The 22,946-nt window shown below is 42.9% G+C and overlaps 1 protein-coding gene across 1 annotated transcript in view; it reads left to right on the top strand.

Annotated features, from left to right (window-relative positions):
* The window catches only part of Ccdc192 (coiled-coil domain containing 192), a 204,730-nt gene that overhangs the window by 118,601 nt on the left and 63,183 nt on the right, over window positions 1-22,946 (top strand). Inside the window, exon 6 of the mRNA XM_052742221.1 lies at window positions 13,763-13,895. Within this exon, the coding sequence (XP_052598181.1) occupies window positions 13,763-13,895 (133 nt within the window). The remainder of the gene's footprint in view (window positions 1-13,762; window positions 13,896-22,946) is intronic.

Raw genomic sequence — 22,946 nt, forward strand, 5'->3', positions numbered from 1 at the left:
AAGTCAAACTAAGTAATGTCTTCACAGCAAAGAAAATAGTCATCTCAGTGACTAGTCCAGCAACAGAAACGAAGAAGATCATATTCATCAGATGAAGGAAATAGTCTTCTCCAGGGAAGAGCACACACAATCCAATACCATATATATGACTTCTGTTTGCTCAAACTCAGTTCCATGGTGTCTTATGTAAATAGAAGTCATATATATAAATATACACATGCATATATACATACATATACATATGCATATAGGCATATAATAACAATTAATGAAAAAAATAGACCATTAATTTAAAAGAAAGCAGAGTATATGGGACAGTGTGGGGGAATAAAAGGGAAGAAAGAAATATTGTGATTACATAGTAACCTCAAAATTTTTTGAAAGACATATATATAAAGAAATATACTCTATATGATGCAGGAAGTGAGATCAATCCATGTGCTGAGATGAATCAGTGGCTAAACATGTGTCCTAGGGCCAGATGGCTCCACATACAAAGGTTCTGATGAAATCCTGATGACCTGAGTTTGATCCCCAGGACCCACATGAAAGTGGAAGGAGAGAACCAACTCCACAAAATTGTCCTCCTACCCCATGCATGTGGCATGCACACCTCCCAGCACACACACACACACACACACACACACACACACACACACACACAGACACACACACACACACACACACACGATATACACACGGTAAAAATATTAAAAGAAAATATATGACCTGTTCATGCCACAGAATTTGATTCTTCTTTAAAAGTGAAGCTTTTCTGTTGCTGTTATAAACACCATGACCAAAAAGCAACCCAAAGAAGAGAAGATGCATTTCAATTTGCAGCCTACAGTCCATCATCTTCCAGGAAAGCAGAGGCAGAAAGAAACCTAGAGCAGAAACTAAATCAGAGGCTGTGAAGGAACACTTGTTTACTGGTTTGCTCCTCATGCCTTGCTCAACCAGCTTTCTCATAGAACCCAGGGTCACCTACCTAGGGGTAGCACTGTCCACAGTGGGAAGAGCCCTCCCACATCAATCATTAATCATGAAAATGCTCATAGACCTGCCCACAGGCCAATTTTCAGTATGGACAAGCCTTGAAGATAATGTGCTAAATGATAATCTTATTTACATGAGGTTCCCAAAACAGTCAAATTCATAGAAACAGAAAGAGAAATTATGGCTGCCCAGAGGAGAAGGGAAGAGGAAATAGGGAGTTCTAGCTTTTTGCAAGCTGAAAGAGATCTGCAAATTAGTAGGCCGACAGTGACATCTCTGTTCTTGACACTACTGCCCTATATACTTCAATGTGATTAAGATTATGAACATGTGGTGTCCTCCATCGGAAAGTGAAGGACACTGGTGACTCAGAAAGTTGACGTCAGCTTACATAAGACACCATGGAACTGAGTTAGAGCAAACAGAAGTCAATGTCACCTTTGACATGTGACCTGTGAACAAAATAAAGAGGCATCTAGTTCATTTATTCACTCTTTACACAATAAATTATTAAGTATTTCTTGGGCATACCCTGAATTTTGGCTTCACAGACACTTGATTGGCTGGCCCTGTTGTCAGCCTTACCCTCATCTTGGAGTTTCAAATTCAGTCTTGGGAACCCCAGGGATGTATTCCTGGGCACCAGACATTACCATTTCCCACCAGGCTAGTGTTGTTTTCACTATTTCAAAGATGATTTGGAAGTTCAAGTTCAAATCAAAAGTCAGTGAACATGGTTCCCATGGTATTCTAGTTTGCTTTCTGTTGCTGTTATAAACACCATGACCAAAAAGCAACCCAAAGAAGAGAAGATGCATTTCAATTTGCAGCCTACAGTCCATCATCTTCCAGGAAAGCAGAGGCAGAAAGAAACCTAGAGCAGAAACTAAATCAGAGGCTGTGAAGGAACACTTGTTTCTGGTTTGCTCCTCATGCCTTGCTCAACCAGCTTTCTCATAGAACCCAGGGTCACCTACCTAGGGGTAGCACTGTCCACAGTGGGAAGAGCCCTCCCACATCAATCATTAATCATGAAAATGCTCATAGACCTGCCCATAGGCCAATCTGTTGGAAGCAAGTTCTTCAGCTGAGGTTCCCTCTTCCTAGGGACTACAGTTGCACCAAGTTAACCAAAATTGACCAGCACACATGGGTTTTTCTGGGTCAAGAAGAAAAGAGGCAATTTATCATGCATCTCTTGTGAAATCTTCAACCTTTTATTGACAAGCAACTGGCACAGTTATCCCTCAATCTTACTATCTCAGGCTCTGGGAAACTGTGACCTAACAAGTAAGAGATGTGGCAAGTGGTACTCAGCCAAGTCCACACAGTCCCCTCCCTACTGTTATCCTGGCCCATCTGAGAGAAGGGCGTGTTGATGAGAACAAGCATAGAGACCTACTAGTCACAGTTCCTATAGTTAGTTACGGATCTTCACCAGGGAGGTCAGATCCATGTACAATCATCACCCTGTTAGGTTTGTAATGGAATTAGTGAAGGCACTTTGTAGAGAGTGGAGTAACAAGTGAGGCAGACCCTTGAGACTCACAGAGCCAAGGAACAACTTCTCTCTGATGAGTCGTTTTCTAGTGAGGTTATTTGTTCAGACTTGTTAAAATATGCAATCTGAAACTCGCTAATACCTCCAAAGCAAAGGTTTACATCAGCACCACACCTTCCCTCCCCCTCCACTCCTCACACTCAATCCACAGATTTTTATCAGGTCATGGTGTGCAAACCAATTCACATACAGAGCAGATTCTGAAAGCAACTTGTTTCAAGCACTATTTTAAAACAGCTATGCATAAATCCCAATATTTTAATCTCAATGCCAAGAAATGTGGTTTCATGATGTGAACCATAGAGTTTCTCTAAACAGTATGGAAATATTTTTTTAATATGCAGCTAGAGTCATAGCCGGGATGTTGAGGATAAGGAATAAAGGAATAAAACTATTTAGGTTTGCTGGATGTTGAGACCTCTTCCCAAAGTGCTCAACTGTTTCCACAGAAAAGAAATAACAATTTTCGATAGTTGTGATGAATGGCAAGCCAGGGTGATTTCTTCCATCATCTCTACTTTTATATTTTTTTATAACCTTCACTTTTTAAGAGCTAAGATCTTTCTGCATTGCCTATGTTAGCTCTGCACTCTGGACTCATTTCATTCTCCTTCTGAGTCTCCTGAGAAGATAGAACTCCAGATGTGCATTATACTGCCCATGTTTCAATCATCTCTAGGTACTCCAGATGTGTATTACACTGCCCATTTTTCAATCTTCTCTAGGTACTGCAGATGTACATTACACTGCCCATGTTTCAATCATCTTTAGGTGCTCCAGATGTGTATTACACTGTTCATGTTTCAATCATCTCTAGGTACTGCAGATGTACATTACACTGTTCTTGTTTCAATCATCTCTAGGTACTACAGATGTGCATTACACTGTTCTTGTTTCAATCATCTCTAGGTGCTCCAGATGTGCATTACACTGTCCATGTTTCAATCATCTCTAGGTGCTCTAGATGTGTATTACACTGCCCATGTTTCAGTCATCTCTAGGTACTCCAGATGTGCATTACACTGCCCACATTTCAATCATCTCGAGGTACTGCAGATGTGCATTACACTGCCCACATTTCAATCATCTCGAGGTACTGCAGATGTGCATTACACTGCCCATGTTTCAATCATCTCTAAGTACTCCAGATGTGCATTACACTGCCCACATTTCAGTCATCTCTAGGTACTGCAGATGTGCATTACACTGTCCATGTTTCAATCATCTCTAGGTACTCCAGATGTGCATTACACTGCCCACATTTCAATCATCTCTAGGTACTTCAGAGGTGCATTACACCACCCATGATCATGTCTAGGTTTAGGCTACTCCACTTTCAAAGAGTGCTTGCAATGAATCTGATAAGTTTTTAGTTCATTAGGGGAAATCTTAATTGAGACTCTTGTCCTCTATAAAACTATTTTTGTTCCAGATACATCCAATTAAAGCAATTGAAATATTAAAGAATTGAAAAATTTCTCCTTTAATTGTAGCTATTAAGTAGTCGACTTGCAGCTTTTTTTTTTTTTTTTTTTTTTTTTTTTTTTGGTTTTTTCGAGACAGGGTTTCTCTGTGTAGCTTTGCGCCTTTCCTGGATCTCGCGCTGTAGACCAGGCTGGCCTCGAACTCACAGAGATCCGCCTGCCTCTGCCTCCCGAGTGCTGGGATTAAAGGCGTGCGCCACCACCGCCCGGCCGACTTGCAGCTTTTACTCTGAAATCATGTACCAGGATGGTTCATTGCCAATAATTGATTAGGATCTCAGAAATTCTACTTACAAAGAATCAAAATTCAAAGTAATAATACAGTCAGTTATACTCTTGATCCATACACTTCACAGCAATTTTTAAACCACTCATCCCTACATACTTTTAACATAAAATCTTTTTCACATGAGAGCATATGGGTTTCATTTCAAGCCTAAGGATTTCTGTTATAAAATGGTGATTGTTTTGAAACATTGCATTGCATGCAGAAACAATACATAGCACAAAAAATGCCCCGCGTATCTGCAGGTATTTGGTGCTGCAAAGGCTCTGTCCCCATCCTAAGATTGCTTGCTTCCCATTTTCTACTTGAATTTCCTGATCACTGTAGAAGTATTTTATGGTCAGCACTTGTACTCAATGTACAGGTGCCCACTCTGGGGGCAAAGTGGGGCTTGGCAAAAAAAGAGCTGTTGACTAGGAATATTAATTTAATTAGGCTGTCTGTATTACAAGAAGAAACCTTAAAAGTCATCAAATCAGCTTGATGCTTGGGATCTTGATTTTCCAACCCGTGACTGTACCCCTCTGCCTTAGGAGTCAAGAGGGGTCACAGGTGGCCAATAGCACTGATTCCTTTCTAGAAAGATGCCTTTCCTCAAGTTCAAATGTAGTGCTGAGCCCAGAAAAAAAAAAAAGAGAAAACAAAATCTGCCCAGTTATAAAGTAATTGCATAGCAAAGTGCTTCGTTGTTTTGTAATCATGTTAGAGGAACTTAGCATCTCTCTCACAAGGCAGATAAGGGAATTCGTTTTCTCCATGTGAATAATCTCTCCTTTCTGATTTCTGTTTTTTTCCACCCACATCACTTGCGACTGTTTGCTAATGATCCCAGCACCTGTAAAGGTGGGGCTGAGAAAATGAAATTGCTTCATGTACAGCTTGGGCTCTTTGGGCTCTGTCTCCGGGGAGAATTGGACTGGGAAACAGTTTCCTACCGGGCTCTGTTAGGTGTGACAATGCACTTCTCTCTGCTCATAGGGTGTGGTTTGAAACGCTGAGACCAAGTAGACTTGGCATTTGCGGTACTGCCCACATTTTTCTTTTTTCAAGATTCCTTTAAACACTATGCTTTCTTCTTCCTGGACTCAGCCAAAATCAGGCAAACTTGCCCCCTTAATATCAGAACATCTTTAACAATATAATATAGCATATACCCTAGCACTGTATGTGGAGATATTGTGTCCCCCAATATATTGTGCACCTTAATAAACTTTTCTGGGGTCAGAGAACAGAACAGCTACTAGATAGACATAGAGGCCAGAAAATGGTGGCACACACACTTTTAATCCTAGTATTCTGAAGGCAGAGATCTCTGTGAGTTCAAAGTCACATTGGAAACAGCCAGGCATGGTGACACATACCTTTAATCCCAGGAAGGGATGGCAAGAAGCAAAAACGTATATAAGATGTGAGGACCAGGAACTAGAACCTGTTAAACTTTTAGGCTTCTAGCAGCTGTTCAGCTGAGATCCATTCAGATGAGGACTCAGAGGCTTTCAGTCTGAGGAAACAAGATCAGCTGAGGAATTGGTGAGGTTAGCTATTCTGTTTCTCTGATCTTTCAGCGTTCACCCCAATACCTGGCTCCAGGTTTGTTTTTATTGATAAGACCTTTTAAGATTTGTGCTGCAACTGTAAGAGCAAGTTTGCTGGCAGAGATTGACTCTGTTTGTTTCTTGTGCTGGAGAGTGTGCAGTACTGGGCTCTGAACCCAGGGCTTCAGCATAATAGGCAGTCTATCACCGAACTACATCCCCCATCCCAGAGCTCATGTCTTCAAGTTACCAAGAAGTTGGCTGCCTAGACTCTTCTTTCTATCATGAGTAAAGTCTTTGTATGTGTATGCCTGTGTTTGTGTGAGTGTGTGCAGCACATGCATGTGTGTGTGTGTGTGTGTGTGTGTGTGTGTGTGTGTGTGTGTGTGTGTGCTGGCTAACTATATAAAGAAGGCTTTAAGAGAAGACTGACTGCCGGAAGTCCAACTACTTCTGATACTGAAGCCTTAGACTCGAGGGATCTTAGGTATAGCTCTGAGTTCCAATCATATACCTATCCAATTTTTCTTAAGCTCTTCTGGCCAGAAAGCAACATAATATTGGCATAGGAGGAGGAACAGAGATAAAGAGTCAGGACCCCTGGCTCTGTAAAGTCCAAGTCTATGTTATTCTAGGATTTGCTGGCCCTATAAGACTTCTCGCTCTCAGGTCAAGTTCATAGTGTCAGAATTCCAGAGTCAGGAGCCACACACCACTTCCATATCTGTTAGAAAGGTATAGACGATGAACTTTTCCATGCTAGGCACAACTCAGAGGCCTGTATCCAGTTTGCCCTAGTGATAGATGGTAGGGTGTAAATAGTCCACAAGCATTTGGATCTTCACACTTGGAGCAATTTACTTCAGGCTCTCCGTAACTCAGTACTTGTGTCCAAAATGAGAAAAACAATAGTAAAATTTCACTGAATGGCTATAAATAGGAAATGAGCCAATGAATATGAAACTCCAAGAGCTATGTCTGGTGTACTGCAGAGGGTCAATAAGTGTTTATTTCTCTCTAGAAAATTCCCGGGAATGGGCTGTATGCCACAGGAAGGGAACGGCAGCTTATTGTCTTTAGTGCAAAAATTTAATACAATTCTTTTGTTAGAAAATACTCCCTTGCCATGGAAATTCTCTCCAAAGTGTATAATACTGCTTTGGTTTGTATTCGTCTATAATTTCTATTAAATGGACACTTAAATTGGTGTTCTGGAAGCTAAGATATCAACTAGAAATCCATTCTTATATCTCCAATAATTGTTTTCCTCACAAAGAAAAAGAATTGAGACTTGGTTCTTACTTTAGGGCGGTCCTTCCCCTCTACAAAGCTCAGTTGTTTGCTTAATCAGTAAGATTGCTTTGTCACTGGAAACCTTGAACTTATTAAATTTGGGGAGTAATTAAAATGAATTGCATAGATTTCCTCCCGTCAAATGGGATGAATAAAAATAAGGAAATGGGAGGGAGGGGTACTGTAAGGAACTAGAAAGCAAATGTTGGTTCTGCTTTTTGAATCTGGCTCTCTTGGCATCTTTCAGAGGTCATATAAGCATAGGTGTGTGGTGACAGCCATGCTGAGCCCTAAGCCTTTGTGGATCGACTCTTCTCTGACACCTGGCCAAATGGAACAAGACTAACCTTCAGTTTTCATTTGTGTTTTCCCTTCAAAATGCTTTGTAGGAAAGTTTCATTTGATTAGCCTTCTCTGTCATGTCATATGACTAAGAAATATGATGGTGATTGCCTGCCCAGAAATGTGATGGTGATTGCCTGTTCACGGATAGATAGATGATAGATAGATAGATAGATAGATAGATAGATAGATAGATAGAGATAGATGTGATGATCCCCTGATAAGAACAACTGAGGAAATTAATAACACCTTGCCTACATTGTTATTGGCTGGGTTTATCAAATATTTCATTTAATATCTAGGTTCTCCTGGAGTTACCACAGCAACCACCTTACAAATGCTTCCCCATATTACTTCAAAGCCAACGTTTTATAACCCAAGTCTGTTAAGCTACATTTAATTAACTTATAAAAATATTAATGGTGCTATTGTCTAACAGTGCCTCCCATTGCTGTTGAAGCAAATCAGAAAAGGCCTTGCTTCAAGTCCATTTTACTACTCCAATAGCCCAGCTCTCTCATCTACCTAGAGAGACACAAGTTGAATGATGATCAGTTTCACCAGTGAGGAGTGGGAATGTGGGTTAAGGGTTGGAGGGCATGTTTGCAATGCAGAATGAAATAATCTCTAAACATGGCCTGCATGACCCCACGAAGAACACACCCAGGGCACATAGTTGCTCTCCCTAGACTTTAAACTGGTCTCCTGGGGCTGTGATGAAAAAGACACAAGAAAAGATGGGCAATTAATTGACTTTTAAGCCACCCACTACTATATTTTCACTGTTTTATTAACTGGAAAAGGATTGAAAGGAGAAATTTAACTCTGCATTCTGCATTCAAATCCAATTCTGTCCTACATCCTTGGTAGTGAGCGTGTTATTAGTGGTCATTTGCAGACAACATTTTCATCTTTGTGATATAAGAAATGAAGGTGGGATGAGCCAGGTAGATTTCAGACATGGGGGAAATAGTTGCTGTTGTAGAGACAAGAGCGCTGCCTTGGGAATATGAACTAGAGCCTGACAAAACTCCTCCACTCATCCCCTGACATCACCCACGCATCAGGCCAGCACTGGCTGAATAGAGGATAAAGCCATACACAGGTCTATTTTCAGGGCATTTAAGTTAAATTTTCTCTATCCATACAAAGTAAGAAAGAAATCAACCATGCAGAAAATGATAAAGAGGGAAGTCTTACTTTCAAATAAGTACAGATTCACTTTATAAAGAGTGGATTGACATCTTTTACAAAAATGTATTCATATGTTAGTGAAGGGCTAAAATGTGTCCTATGTGCTTCAAGGAATAGTGATAAAAAAAATAGACATTACTACACACGCAGAGTAGGATGCACGTCTAAACATTATATCATTTGATCACCACAGTAGGGACGGAGCTTGTCAATGACATGTGGCTGGCCTAGTTTCTCATGACCATTAAGTGACAAGGCCCAGCTGCACAATACAAGGCCATGATTCAAAGTATGTGGAAATACCGAGAAATTTAAAATATCACTAACAGCTCTGTGTTGAAACTCCTCTATAAATAGTTCCCCGGCTATTTCTTGACTTGTTATAATGCAAGCCATTCAGCAATATGATACAGATAAATATTTCCTTTTCAAAACATTGCACAAATACATGATTTCCTCCCTCTTTCCACCCTTTGGGCGAAATAGGAAAACAGCAAAGTAATAGGAATTTCGCTCCAAGCAATAGAAGTCTTCCTATCCTTTCAGTAATGACTAAAGAGAGTCCCTGGTTACTAGGGAGACCATAACAGACTCCATTAGATTCAAGTACAAAACTTGGGTTGCCTGGCTAGTGAATGCCAAGAAAAGCAAAGGAAAATTTTATCATTGTTGAAATCATTTGATGTCCCTGACTAATAAAAACACATTGGCAAACTGAATTTTTTGAACTGTCCAAAGGGCTCCATTAAAGCTATGAATTAACACACGGCAATCCTGTCTGGAGATGGAGAGAAAAGGCAAGGATGTTAAACTATTCGAAAGAGTATTTAAATAACCAAAACTTTCCCATAGAAACCTTAGGCAACTAGTCTAGGGAATTTTTGTTTGTTTGTTTGTTCAATTTGTATTGTAAATTTAACTTCACCTAACCTTTTTTCTGCAGCTAAATAACAAAAATTAATGTTTTGAGTCACATCATCCTTGAACTCTAAAAGAAGCACGGGCCTTCTTATCCAATTTCTCACAAATAACCAGAATCATCTTTAGAATGTCCCTGGTGACTCTAACAGCCCTCCAGGCTTCCGAGGCTGGGTTCTTAGTACCTGCACTGTGCCCTTTCTGTGAGTGGGAGGGGCCAGAGATGGAAAGAACTGGGGGGTGAGCCAAACTCAGAATTACCTCTTGACCCAGCTTCCAGAGTTAGAAGGGCCTGCCTGGTTATGTTCCTCCTGTCTCTACTTGATCATTCCCAGAGCGGCAGGTCCTCGCCAGGACCCATCCTATCTTATTATGGATGCAGCTCTGATTGTTGGGGAGTGTTTTCTCATGTCCTGCCAAAACCTGCCTCCTCATGTTTTCTCCCCATTGTTCTTCATGGTATCTCTAGAACAACACAGTTTGACTCAACTTCCTCTCCCCTTGAATAGTCCCTTAGATAGCTGGAGTCAACTGTCATGACTGCCCTTGGATACTGTTTTTTTCCAAACAAAACAGCCTCGATTTCCCTATGAGGTCATAAGGCAAGCAGACAAATGTTATAATAATAAGAAAAGGTTGACACATAACTACTGTAAGAGAAGAACAATATAGTCTTGAAGTTACGTATTTTTAAAGTAAAATATCTTAAATGAATAGTTGAGGGGTTGAGGGTATAGCTTAGGGGTGGATACATTCTTAGTGTATTCAAGGATCTGAATTCAAATACCAGGAAATAAAAACAAAACTGAAAAGGGGAAAGTTGAAAGCCTTAGTTGATATTGAGATGCACTATGACTGCACCTTGGGTTCCTGTATTCTGCAGCCTTGTCAAAATGCGGCCATGTGACTTTTTCTAATGTAGGAATATCATGTCAGCTCACAGTTATAGTTCACCAACTCTCACCAGGTGGCTTTTAGTTATTATTTTATTTACCTATGATCAATGCCTACTTTAAAAACAAAAGCTTCTAGAAAAATACTTATCTTCAAAGAATTTTAACATGCTTTAAGAAAGTGAATATAGGCTATTAAGAATTATCAGTGTTCATACATCTATAAGGAAGTAAGATCTCGAGTTTGGAGCCATCCTGGGATACACAGCAAAACCCTGTCTCAAAAAAAGAAAAGTTTTTTTTAAAAAAAAAAAATCATGTGTAGTTTGGTCTGTTTGTGGGGCCCCTAGCAGTGGGACTAGGACCTGTCCCTGGTGCATGAGCTGGCTCTTTGGAACCTATTCCCTATGGTGGGATGCCTTGTTCACCCTTGATGCAGGGGGGGAAAGTTTGGTCCTGCCTCAACTTGATACACCACGCTTTGTTGATTCCCGTGGGAGGCCTTACCGTTCTGAGGAGTGGGTTGGGAGAGGGTATGGAAAGGAGGTAGGAAAAGGGAATGGGAGGAGAGGAGGAAGGGGAAACTGTGGTTGGTATGTAAAATAAATTAAAAAACAAAATTCTATCAGCTTAAAAAAAAGAATCATGAGAAAAGTAAATTCTCACTTTTTAATTCATCCTCGATGTTTCGATTTAAACCCCAAGCAGACAGAGATACTGGAGGCTTGTCATAGTGAACAAATATGTAACAAAGCTCTCGGGTGTAACACGAAATATTAAGTCTTATTCATAAAAACAAACCTGGGGCCAGGTATTGAGGTGAATACTGGAAGATCAGAGAGACAGAACAGGCCACAGCTACCTCACCTCGCCAATTCCTCAGCTGATCCTGTTTCCTCAGACTGGAAGCCTCTGAGTCCTCATCCAGAATGGATCTCAGCTGAACTGCTGCCAAAAGCCTAAAAGCTTAACCGACTCTAGTTCTTGGTCCTCACGCCTTATATACCATTCTGCCTCCTGCCATCACTTGCTGGGATTAAAGGCGTGAGTCACCATGCCTGGCTGTTTCCAGTGTGGCTTTGAACTCACAGAGATCAGGATGGATCTCTGCCTCCCAAGTGATAGGATTAAAGGTGTGTGTGCCACCATTTTCTGGCCTCTATGTCTATCTAGTGGCTGTTCTGTCCTCTGACACCAGATAAGTTTTTTTAGGATGCACAGCATATTGGGGGACACAATATATCACCACACTCGAGTTCTCCCTCTGCCCCTCAGTGTGCCTCATGTCTGTTTCTCTAGCAGGTCATCACTCACTCTACTGTTCTGTGCATGTCAGTGTAACTGGCCCCGTCAGTACATCTAGTCCACAGTTCTTTGCCCTGCACATCATTGTTAGCGCTTTTTTCTACTCTTGGTTCAACATTTCCCTTCTCTTCCTCTCTGGTTGTACATCTCTTCATCATCTCCACTTCTTCAGTGTTCACGTCCGTAGTCTTCTGTCTCTAAAGTTCTGAGTTGTAAAAGGCATGGTGAAAATCCAGGTGTGGAATACTCTTGAGATAGCAACAGGAAAAGTGAGCAGCAGCCCGGCGCCTCCCAGATGCCATTGCTGCCTGCCTTACTTAGGTGGAGAAGGTCTTTAGGCACAGACTGGCTCAAGCCAGCTCCTGAGAGGAGGAGATGCAGATCTGCCTGACAGTTTAACAACTAACTTCCTGACACACGCCCTCTTCAGCTCAGTCTCTTCCGGAACTTATCTGTTTCCAAGGTGAATCATGAATGGTTTTAGTGATTAGACACTCAGAAGGAGGGAAGAAACTATAAGGTTTTGCTGGTCTTGATTTGAGCAGTCAGCCAACCCAGTAACAATTCCTGATAATCAGGGGATGTGTCACAATGAAATGAGGAAGGCTGCTGAGAAGTCAGGGTACCTGAGCTGTGGACCGCCAAGGGTAAACCCTGCCATATTCTAGCTCTCCTGCTCCCTGGATAAAGACTCCTTTGCTACCCACCATTCCTTTGAGTTGTTCTTTGGCCTTTAGCCATCTTTATGTCGTTAATGAAGATTTATGATGTTCTTATCATCCTGGGTTAAATCTAAAAGACAGTCCATCTCTGTTTTTCTTGCTCAGGTGACAGTCTCCCGCGGCGGCCCACTCTAGCTTTGATCTCTGATATGTGGCCTAGAGTAAGCTTGACCTGTTGCTACTCCTCCCTCTGCTTCCCAGGGGTTGCTGGGGTTACAGGCATGGGCAACTGTGCCAGGCTCGACAATCTGCTTTAGATTTTGCTTTCCCATGCTAGTGAGGGAACCCTTGCTTTGCTTCCCCGCTTAGCTTCATCCCTTGGTCTCATCGCCCAACATTAAAGCGGTGTCTCTCTCACACTGTGTTTGACTAGCTAGCTGATTTCCCTGGCTTTTACACCAAGAGGCTGACGCCCTGGAGCCTGCGTGCACGCCCTTCAGAGGCCAGAGAAGACTGGGTTCTTTCCTAGTGAGCATTCCTTTCCCTATCTCAAGATTTGTGTCCGACAAGCAGTGTTTTTTGTTCATTCTCTGGGCTTCTTAATTATCAGCCACAAAGACTTGGCAAGGTGAGCTCTCCAGTGGAAAGGCAGCTACCCAAAAGCAACACCAATGTGCGAAAGCAGCGCTTATTCTAACAAACTGGCTCCAACTCTGCAGATGAGTCCAGTTCTGACAAATCAAATCCACTTTGAAATCCATAAAGGCTCAGTGTGAATCCTTTCGTTATGTAAATACTTCCCAATAGAGTTCCCAGGAAGGTTTAGACCTGACCATGTTCCCTTTACAGCCTCAGCAACAAGTGTCTGCAAATGTCTACATTTCTGTACTTCCTGGTAGCAACATGCATTCCAGAGTTTATTTGAATGCAGATAAAATTCAAATGTCAGGGGAGACAGGACTCCTAATCAAGGCTCTGGTTGTCTCTCCTGAGTCTGCTTACAGGTTGGGGTGGAAACCTGATACTTGGAAGCATTAGCACCCTGGTAGTAAATGCTAAATGACAAATAGAGTTTCTCTAATTGCCTCTATTCGAAGTATCCAAACCACAAGGTTTAGATCCAGACGAGCCCCCTCCCCGCTTCAAGAAAGTTAAAAGAGTTGATGATGGAGAGAGTGGGCTTAGATGAATGGAGTGTTTAAGCCATTCTTGCCCAGACACGATTAATTCCTTTTATCCCTTTGATGCATCTGCTGTCTCCAGTGACAGGAAATTCTTATTTTTTTTAAGAAACTAAAGCACAAAAAGACAGTGAAAAAGCTACAAACTGATTTGGCAATAGCTAAGCAAGAAGCTGCCATTACTGTCCTGGAACTCAATGAGAAGATAAAGACACTCTGTGAAGGAAGGCCTTTCCCTAGAGGTCAGTATTACCACGTGACAGGTGCACATTGGACCCTCGTCCTGGGTGATGCGTATAGATTGATTGACAGCGAAACAAAATGCCAGGTCCTGTGCCTGGCAGCGTTCTGGCCTAGATGCTGGCCTGGCCAGGCTCTGTTAGACAGCGTGCAAGTTGAGGCAGCACAGGATCTCTGAACTCCAGGCTGGATTTGCTTCGACTTTTTGACAGGGAGATAACGAACCAGCATTTGCAGAGGGGATGTCTCTGTATGTGGAGAGCTGGGTCAAAATGCATCTAGAAATGTCACTGGCTAAGCTGGGTGGCAGAGAGGGAAGGGCAAAGCATGAAAAGAAGAACAGGGCACTTCAAGGTCTAGGACTCTAGAGTGGAGCCGGGAGCGGCAGTAGGCCAAGCCAGGCACGAGGAAAGAAGAAATTCTTTCTTGCCAGTGGATGAATGAAGCAGGAAGCAACAGGGCGTGGTACTTGGGAATGAAATCTGGGTAATTCAGAACAATCTTAATAGCTATATAGATGTGTAGGCATGTGTGTATGGACAGGTGCATGTGATGGCCAAAGGTTCATATCAAGAGCTTTTCTCCATTGCTTGCTTCCTTGTTTTTTGAGACAGGGTCCCTCACTGAACCTGGAGTCACAGTTTCAGCTACGCTGGCTGGCCAGCAAGCTTGGTGGGGGGGTCTGCAAACATGTACCACTTGGTCCAGCTTTCTATGAGGGTGCTAAGAGTTCACAGTCAGGCCCTTCCACATTAGTTTTTAAAGGGTTTTGCGGTGGTGACATTTGAGACAGGGAGAGTCTCATCACATAGCCTAAGTTGGCTTTGAACTTTTGATCGTCTCCTGTCAGCCTTCAGAGACTGTGGTTGCAGGCGTAGGCCACCCTTCCTGGCTTTACACTGATTTAGAAGAAATAGAAAAACTTCGGCTACCAAGAAGCTATGAACACACCAGAGGGGGGAAACCAAACAAACCCTTCAAGTTGTCTTCATTAGCAATAATTCAAGTTAATATTTGATAGCATGTGCTAGACGGTTTACCGAGAATTCCACGCACGCTTGTTCTCAGAATAACTGCCAAGTGTACAGACAGACTCCATTAGAGTAAATGAAGCTCAGGATGGTGGTTATTAGCTCAGCCCTGGTTAGAAAGGAGCAAGCCATCTTGGGCAGGTAGCATCGTCTACTAAAGAAGGTGCGCCTCTCAACCCGATAGACCAAGGACATTTTCTGTCTGGTCTCCAGCAGCTCATTTCTGACCCAGGATCTCAGGTTAAACTCTGGTCCCCAGGGGCCAAGGTCATTGCTTGCTGTGTGCTCTCCCTGCAAAGTCAGGAGCATGCCATTGTTCTTACTCCAGCTTCCTTTCTCACTCGTAAGTAATGCTGGAGAAAGAGGAGCAACTTGGAAACAAACTGATGCGGTAGCTTCAGAAAGGGGGCACTCCCAGCATCCTGACTACAGGGTAAAGCTTTGAATATGAATTTGGTTGTTTTTTTTTTTTCTTTTGGTTTTTTTGAGACAGGATTTCTCTGTGTCCTAGAACTTGCCCTGTAGACCAGGCTGGCCTTGAACTGAGTGATCCTACTGCCTCTGCCTCCTGAATGCTGGGATTAAAAGTGTAGGCCACTAATACTCGGATGGTTTTCATTTTCAATTCTGAACATCAATTTCCCAGAATGCAACTGATAAGTCAGTCACAATGTCACCTCGGAGCACATGTGGAAAGGCAACTATTTTCTTTTTCATCAAAACAGCATAGAAAGAATTTTTTGAATTGCCCTTTGACCAACATAAATCCTCAGAAAATCCGTTAGAGAATGTTGTCAACTTAACGGTCTTTACTCGAGGCATCATCCCAGAGTTCCAAGGGTCACGTAGAAGAAGCCAACAGTCATCCTAGAACACTGGAGGACCAACTCCAGCTCACTTGACAAAAACTTCCCACTTTTCAGCTGCTTGATAAACCTATTGCCGAAGTGTTAATGCAAGCTGTCTAATTCTAATTCTTTCTATTTTGGCCAAAATGGCCCTTTAGTAATAAATTGGGTTCTCGGATAGTTTATTTTTATTTGTTTTTAACTAGCATGTAAGTTGCGTTAGACATCATGATGACATTTTCAAACAAAGTGCATTTTTTAAGGGTGTGGAATGTTTCATGAATTTGCATGTCAATCATCCTTGGGCATGAGCCATGCTACTCTTCCCTCTATGTGTCCAGTCTTAGTCTACATGCTTCTGAAGTGAGGACCTCTTGGATGTTCAGGTAGGTCAAAATTTAAATAATATTGAGGTGAAGGGAAGAAAAAAGTAGCTTCCCTTTTTATCTGATACACTGATTAAAAATACATAAATAAAAATTTTAGCAGCCATTGTCAGCCTATTGTGGTCCTACAAGTTGCTCGTCTTATTTGGTGAGGACACTGAACCTCTGGACTGTCACCAACTCGTTTTAGATTTATTTATTGTGTCTATGTGTATGTGTGTGAGCCTGTATGAATGTATGCACCACACGTCTGCAGGAGCCAGCAGATGCCTGGTCCCCTGGAACTGGAGTTCTAGGCTGTTGTGAGCTGCCATGTGGGTGCTGGGAACCGAACCTGATCAAACTCAGGTCCGCTGCAAGACCGGTAAGTGCTCTTAACCTCTGAGCTGCCTCTCTACCCCATCTTAAGTCAATATTTGCAAATTCTAACTCAGTCTGTCCCTACTGTGAAGCCTTACCCTGAACTCAACAGTCCATTGTGGTCCCAGACTAATATTACTTGGCATTCTCAGACACCTGGTCACCCTGCCATGCCTTTTCATCTCTTCAAAACTGTGCAAAAAGATATCCAGGGACTTTTAATACACGATGGCTTATGTATAGGAGACCAATTCTCTCTCTCTCTCTCTCTCTCTCTCTCTCTCTCTCTCTCTCTCTCTGTCTCATACACACAAACACACACACACACACACACACACACACACGAACACACACACACATTTTTAGATTTACACTACTAGTTTTCTTGGGTCATTTTTGTAAAATGTTTGTTTGGGGTTCTCAGACCAAATGGCAGATGGCCCAGGCATAAGAGCTTAAGGAGAAAGGATCATTTGTGATTCTTGGAAACAAATCAAGAAAGAGCACAGTATTATCTAATGAAGTGGAGTCTCAGGTACCCTCAGGGTACTCTTTATCATCCATCTCTGCTTCTTCCTGCATGGAGCCTTCTCTATCTTCAGTTAGATGTCAGGAGAGGATAGAAGCCGGACTATAAGCAGTGGCTATCTGCACTCATCACCTCCGATAAGAAGAAAGCAAGCATTTCCCTAGCAGTTCTAGTTAGAAAAGCATCTGAGAGAAGGCTGTCTGGCTTGAGCTGGGTACCCATCCCTGGATATCCTTATGTGGCCTGGGCTGGGGGATGATGGATGCATAAGCTTAGGTCCTGCACCCACCACTGGGTGGCAGGGTAGAGGGAAAATAAAGTGGGGAAATAAAGAGGCCTCTGCCTGGCAGCTGCCGCTGGGAGCATAGAGCTGATCTTAAAGGAAGGGCTATCCCATTACTGGAACGGAGAAAGACAGACCAATATCAACACACTGTCAGCTCATGGTCAAGTTAAAATATAATGAAATACTTAATGAGCCATCGATCCCAGGGACGTTTACACTTTAAAGGTAGATTTTTTTTTTTTTTAAATCAATGAACAGAAGGCCTTAATGGTCCAAGAAATAACTATCCGGAGTGGATTTTAGACCCCATAAGAGATATAGTGCACCCTTTGGGGGAAGGCGTCCCCTTCCAGCCCCTGTCAGTGATGGGGTGGCCACCCACAGCAGAGGCCTGCTTATTATAACAATTCCCACCGAGGAAAGGAAAGCGTGGATTCTAAGTAGCAGCTCGCGCCCCTGGATTACCGTGACACCACTTCTCTGTTAGAGACAAACCGATGCTTACAAGCCTAACGGATTAATGGAATGTTTCCAAATAAAACAGACGTCTCTGCTACCCAAACATGCCATGTTTTTCCCCTGTTTGCTTTGTTTCCCAAGCCATCAGGTCACCTTTTGGGCCTTCTGATCAGAGAATGTTCCAGAATGTTAGGACTATCTTGAAGCATATTTATGCTCGAATTGAGAGAACAGTGAGATGCCAAACGGTTTTTCTTCTTACACACGAGTTCAGCTGAGAATAAAAACACCTTTGTTTATTTAAAAAAAAAAAAAAAAGAATACAGCAGACATCTCACTCACAGTCCTAGTCCTGGTGGGTTTGACATTGTGCACATAGTCACAACCCAAAGCAGCTTCCTCCTGTCTGTCGTTTCCAGAGCCCTCCCCTGAAGTGCTCACAGCTTTGTTGACTGCCAGTAGCCCTGGACGCCTAGTGTGCTGGGGTTTTCAAAGTCCGAGGCCGTCGACTCTTTAGATCACAGTGTGTAGGAATCGAACAGCCTTCGCCCTCTTTGCTTCAGGAAGACAGAGTTACCCCACGGGGGAAGAGGGGTTAATGTGACAGAAAGACCTGCCGGGACAACTCAAGTGGGGAAAGCTGTGCCTCAGCTCTTGGTTTCTGAAGTCTAAGCCCATTTGGCTCCTTGCTTTCTGGGCCTGTGGTGAGAATATCGTGGCGGTAGCATCTTGTTTGAGGCTGTTCGATGGGTGGAGGGCGGGAAGCAAAGTAAAGAAGGGAATGGCCAGGCCAAGTCTGCCCTCGAAGTCACTCCCAATGACCTAGTTTTTCAAAGCAGGCCCCTCCTTCTACAGTCTCCACCCACCTCCAACCATCTGCTCCAACTGGGCTGTGTCCAGGGGCTAAGCCACTGATTCAGTAAGCACCCTCATATCTAACCCTCCCTTGAAATGCCTGTAGGTGTGTGCCTTACCAATTTTCACCCATTACTTTGCAAGATACCTTCCCAGCCCCCAGACCTGTTGTTGATTGAGTACATTACTTGATAGCATACAAGGTTCCTCTCTTTAACCAGACTATGTATTTCAAGCTTGCTTCCTTAAAGGGATCTACTCCTTTAGATTTTTGTTGTCTTTTAATTTTTTTCTTATGATGCACAACTACCAACTCACCTGGGTCCACTCCTCAAGGGAGAGTTGTATCAACTCTTAAGCCATTTTTTAACTTTATTTCCATTTAAAGGACATTCTTGCCCGGTGTTGATGTCCCATTCCTTTAATCCCAGAACTCAGGAGACAGAGGCAGGTAGATCTCTATGAGTTTGAGGCCAGCCTGGTCTACAGAGTGAGTTCCAGGATAGCCAGGGCTGTTACACAAAGAAACCCTGTCTCGTAAAACAAACAAACCAAAAAACCAACCAAACAAACAAGCAAAGGACATTCTCTAGGTGATGCTGGTATATACCAGTGCAGACCTTTCCAGGATTCAATATCTGCATAGAGCCAGCCGCATGTGGGGGTGAGAATTTGTAATAGAAGTAACATTTCAGTTTCAAACACTGGGCAAATTCCCCCATGACTTTTGAAAATCAAACTGTTGCTTTTCTTTCTGTCTTCTTCAGAAAATGGAGGAAGTCACTTTGCCATCATCCCAGTGCTAAGTGAAGATACTCTAAGGGGAATCTTTTACCCTAAGCGCCCCAGACTAAACTTCCTCTTCAATGTTCCTCTGCCCTTTTTAAACATCTTCAAGATCAAAACTCCTGTTGCAATTACGAGTTAAGGAACTAGAGACTAGAAGATGAAGAAAGTGTCCCAAGGCTAGCTATGGCATTTCCCCAATACAGTTTATACATTAAACCCCTCTGAAATGATTATTATACTGAATTATATTCTGGTGGCTTAACTTCAGTTATAATCAAACAAATAGCAATTTGAAAATCGCCACTGCTGTATAATAACTCCCAACCCTGCCGAGTCTCCAAGTATATCCCAAAGAAAGAACAGTGGAGATAAATTAAATCTTAACGTGGTAGAATTAAGAGCATCTAGAGAGAGGTCATTTTGAAAGTACTGGACTGAGTTCCATCCTGCATAACTGTCCAACTGTGTAGAGATTTTGAGCAATCCCACTCTATCCTCACCCACAGCTTTTTCAAATGCTCTTATCCCCCAGACCAGCAAACAGTGGCTTGACTAGAAGTCCTACAGACAACCTTCTTTCTGAACACAGGGTTCTAGTTTACCAGGCAACCTCGAGCTGTGCAGAAAGTGACTGGGCCAACCCTGGGGACCTCACAGTGTAAACCATTTGTGAATCTTTCAAAAAAGCACGACTGAACACCTGTGTCATTGGACGGCAAGGGGCTCACTCTAGTGGCTACTGAGGACAGATAGGCAGCCGGCAATCCTAGTTACCACACAGGATGTCTTATCTTGACAAAAAAAAAAAAAAAAAAGATAAGACTTTGGGGAAAACAAAAGATGATGATTTCTCTCCCAGCAGGTGTCTGTCCCCAAATGCTTGTAAAAATGCAAGCAATGCCACCGAATTTTCTCAAACAGAGGCTCCTCTGAAGAGGGGTCATTTATATTTAGAGCAATAAGAGCCAGCACTGGACAGCAGAGACTTGGAGAAAGTATAGCTGTGATCGGGTCAGGGAAGCGCTTCCCAATACAGGCTTTTCAAGGGTTTCATCTGTGCCTTACAGAAATAGGGTCATTTAGACACTGTCTGGTAGGTTGCCTCCTCTATCCACTATACTCATCCCTAAACAGACCCACTGAACCCCAAAACCAAAGCCTTCTCACTGACTTTGAAAGTCTCTAGGAGACTTGGCACTGGCCGTAAGAGTCCCCATGAAGCTGAGCAATCCATTGCACAAGATCCCAAGAAACAAACGTTGCTCCATCTGGGTGGAGGCTGGAGCCTAATTCAGTATGCACAAATTAAGGATAGTGTTCCTTTTCAAAATGACACTTCAGAGACCTCCAGGCCTAAAAAGCACCGACATATAAACTAGGCAGAGATCAGGATTTTATTGGCTGTAAGTGACAGAAACAGAAATAAAACCGATGTGAGCGGGAAGCAATTTTTTAGCCGCCAAGGCTGGCTTGGAGGCTGAGCCATGGGCCTGGGAACTACTCAGCTGGTTCCTCTGTGGGTGTTGGCTCCGTCTATGGCAGGCATAGGCTAGGAACGGGTTCCCAGGAGGTCCTGGCTCATAGTCTGTTCTCAACCATCTGCTGTTTCAGCCTGTGCAGGACAGCCTTCCCCTCCATTCTATAATGGAGTACGATTTTCCTTTGGGGACCCTCCCCCCGCCCCCCGCCTTATTCTCTGTAGTTTTATGGAGCTGGCAGGTGAGGTATCTCTCTTCCCTTGTGTAGAGGTCGCATGTAGGTTAGCCAATCATACTGGATTTTCCTAGGACCTTGAATCTTGAGCTCAGTTGACATGGGAAGACAGCAAAATACCAGAGCTAATTACTCTGGAAGTTGGCCCCTGGCCCCTGAGGAAATTGTCTAATGGTTTTTGGTACCTGCGTCTCAACTGCAGCCCCATGCTCTTTGCCTTTATCAAGGATTTCCTTCAGTTCTGACTATCTCATATGCCGATCTAAATTAATACTCTAAATTTCTCTAAAGGTAGTGAGCATTGGATTGTAGTGTTTGCAACCAAAACGCCTTACTTTATATCCAATTCTAGGGGGGGCCCGTTTCTTTTTGAGTCTGTAGAGAAATCTCAGGAGAAAAATTGGCCACACTTAAATGGCGTTGATGAGCCTTGGATCAGTTGCTGTGGCTAAGGCCACAGGTTGTTATTGTAGTCCACATCTGAGCCTTGTGCCAGAAGGCAACAAGGGAACATAGTCAGATAAAGGGAGAGGGGGACGCCTTCGGGACTGGGGAGTACACCTGTCATGGTCCTCTCTGCTCTGCCTTAGTTAAATCTCATAAAAGCAGGGAGGAGAGCCATTTACTATCCTGTCAGGAAAGAACACCTCGTCTTCTCTTTCTCCTTATCAGTTTCATCACTGTTTAATTAGGCACTTCCTTTATGAACATTCTGGAAATCTGTTTCTTTTCTAATAAACGAAAGGTAAGAAGATCCACTCTGAAGCTTTGGGTCGGAGGCCAGGATTTGTAGCTACACCAGCTGTGGGAATTCAGTGATGTCAAGGTCCCCTCCGTCCTTTGTTTGTGGGACTAATTTTGGAAGTACACCATCATCAGGAAATGGTGCTCCCTTCCTTCTGTCTATCCCTTAGGAATGTTTTATTTCCTTTTTCTTCCTTTTTTTCCCCAAGTCTCTTGGGATCTATATTCAGAGAGGTTGGATGAAAGGTCAAGCATGAGCTAAATGTCAGACAAGGCACGTGGGAATGGGACCATGATCCCTTGCAGAGGCTTCCTACTTCACTGTGGTCCCTGCTGTGTGCAGTGTTGGGGAATGCTGTTAAATACTGAAGCTGAGGGCAGAGGAGGAAGGTGCCTTCTTCCAGGAAATTTACTCAGCAGTGTCCGGCACTCCTTCGTTAAATAACAGCAGATGGATTCCAGACACTTTGAGGCTGCAAACAATTGTCAAAACCCATGCGGCTGTTCCCCCTCTAAAGCTCTTGTTGACAAGGGGAGGACATTAGTGATGTCCTCTCCTCTGGCTCCCCAGGAATGTCTCTGGATTTTATTCAGGGACTTGATGTTTCTTGATAAGACACTGAAGGTAGAGATTAATTACATTGGTTATATGGGTAAATTTGGCTTAAAGAGCAGATGTCTTGGGGGGACATGGACTCATGAAATCAAATTTCCAAAAGATTAAAAAAAAAATCTGATTCAGTGTGACAAGTGGAAGAGCCCTGTATTTACTTCTGGGATGGAGTTAGACACATGCCATGCTCTATTTATTAAATGTATAGATAGATAGCCTTGTGCACACGTGTTGGTCTAGAAAGAAGTGTTGGTTTTTAAAGATGCATTGTCTGTATCATATGACCATGCTATGCCTTCAGCTTTCCCAATCAAATACAGTCACACAGAGCACCTACCAAGAAATTAAGAAGATACATAGGACAGGGCTATAGTCAGGAGTAGAGTTCCCGCTTGGTATGAGTGAGGCTCTGGACTACACACCCAGGACAGGGATAATTT

This window comes from Peromyscus californicus, unplaced genomic scaffold (assembly GCF_007827085.1).
Source record: "Peromyscus californicus insignis strain IS unplaced genomic scaffold, ASM782708v3 Scaffold_17__1_contigs__length_78620276, whole genome shotgun sequence".
Taxonomy (NCBI): Eukaryota; Metazoa; Chordata; class Mammalia; order Rodentia; family Cricetidae; genus Peromyscus; species Peromyscus californicus.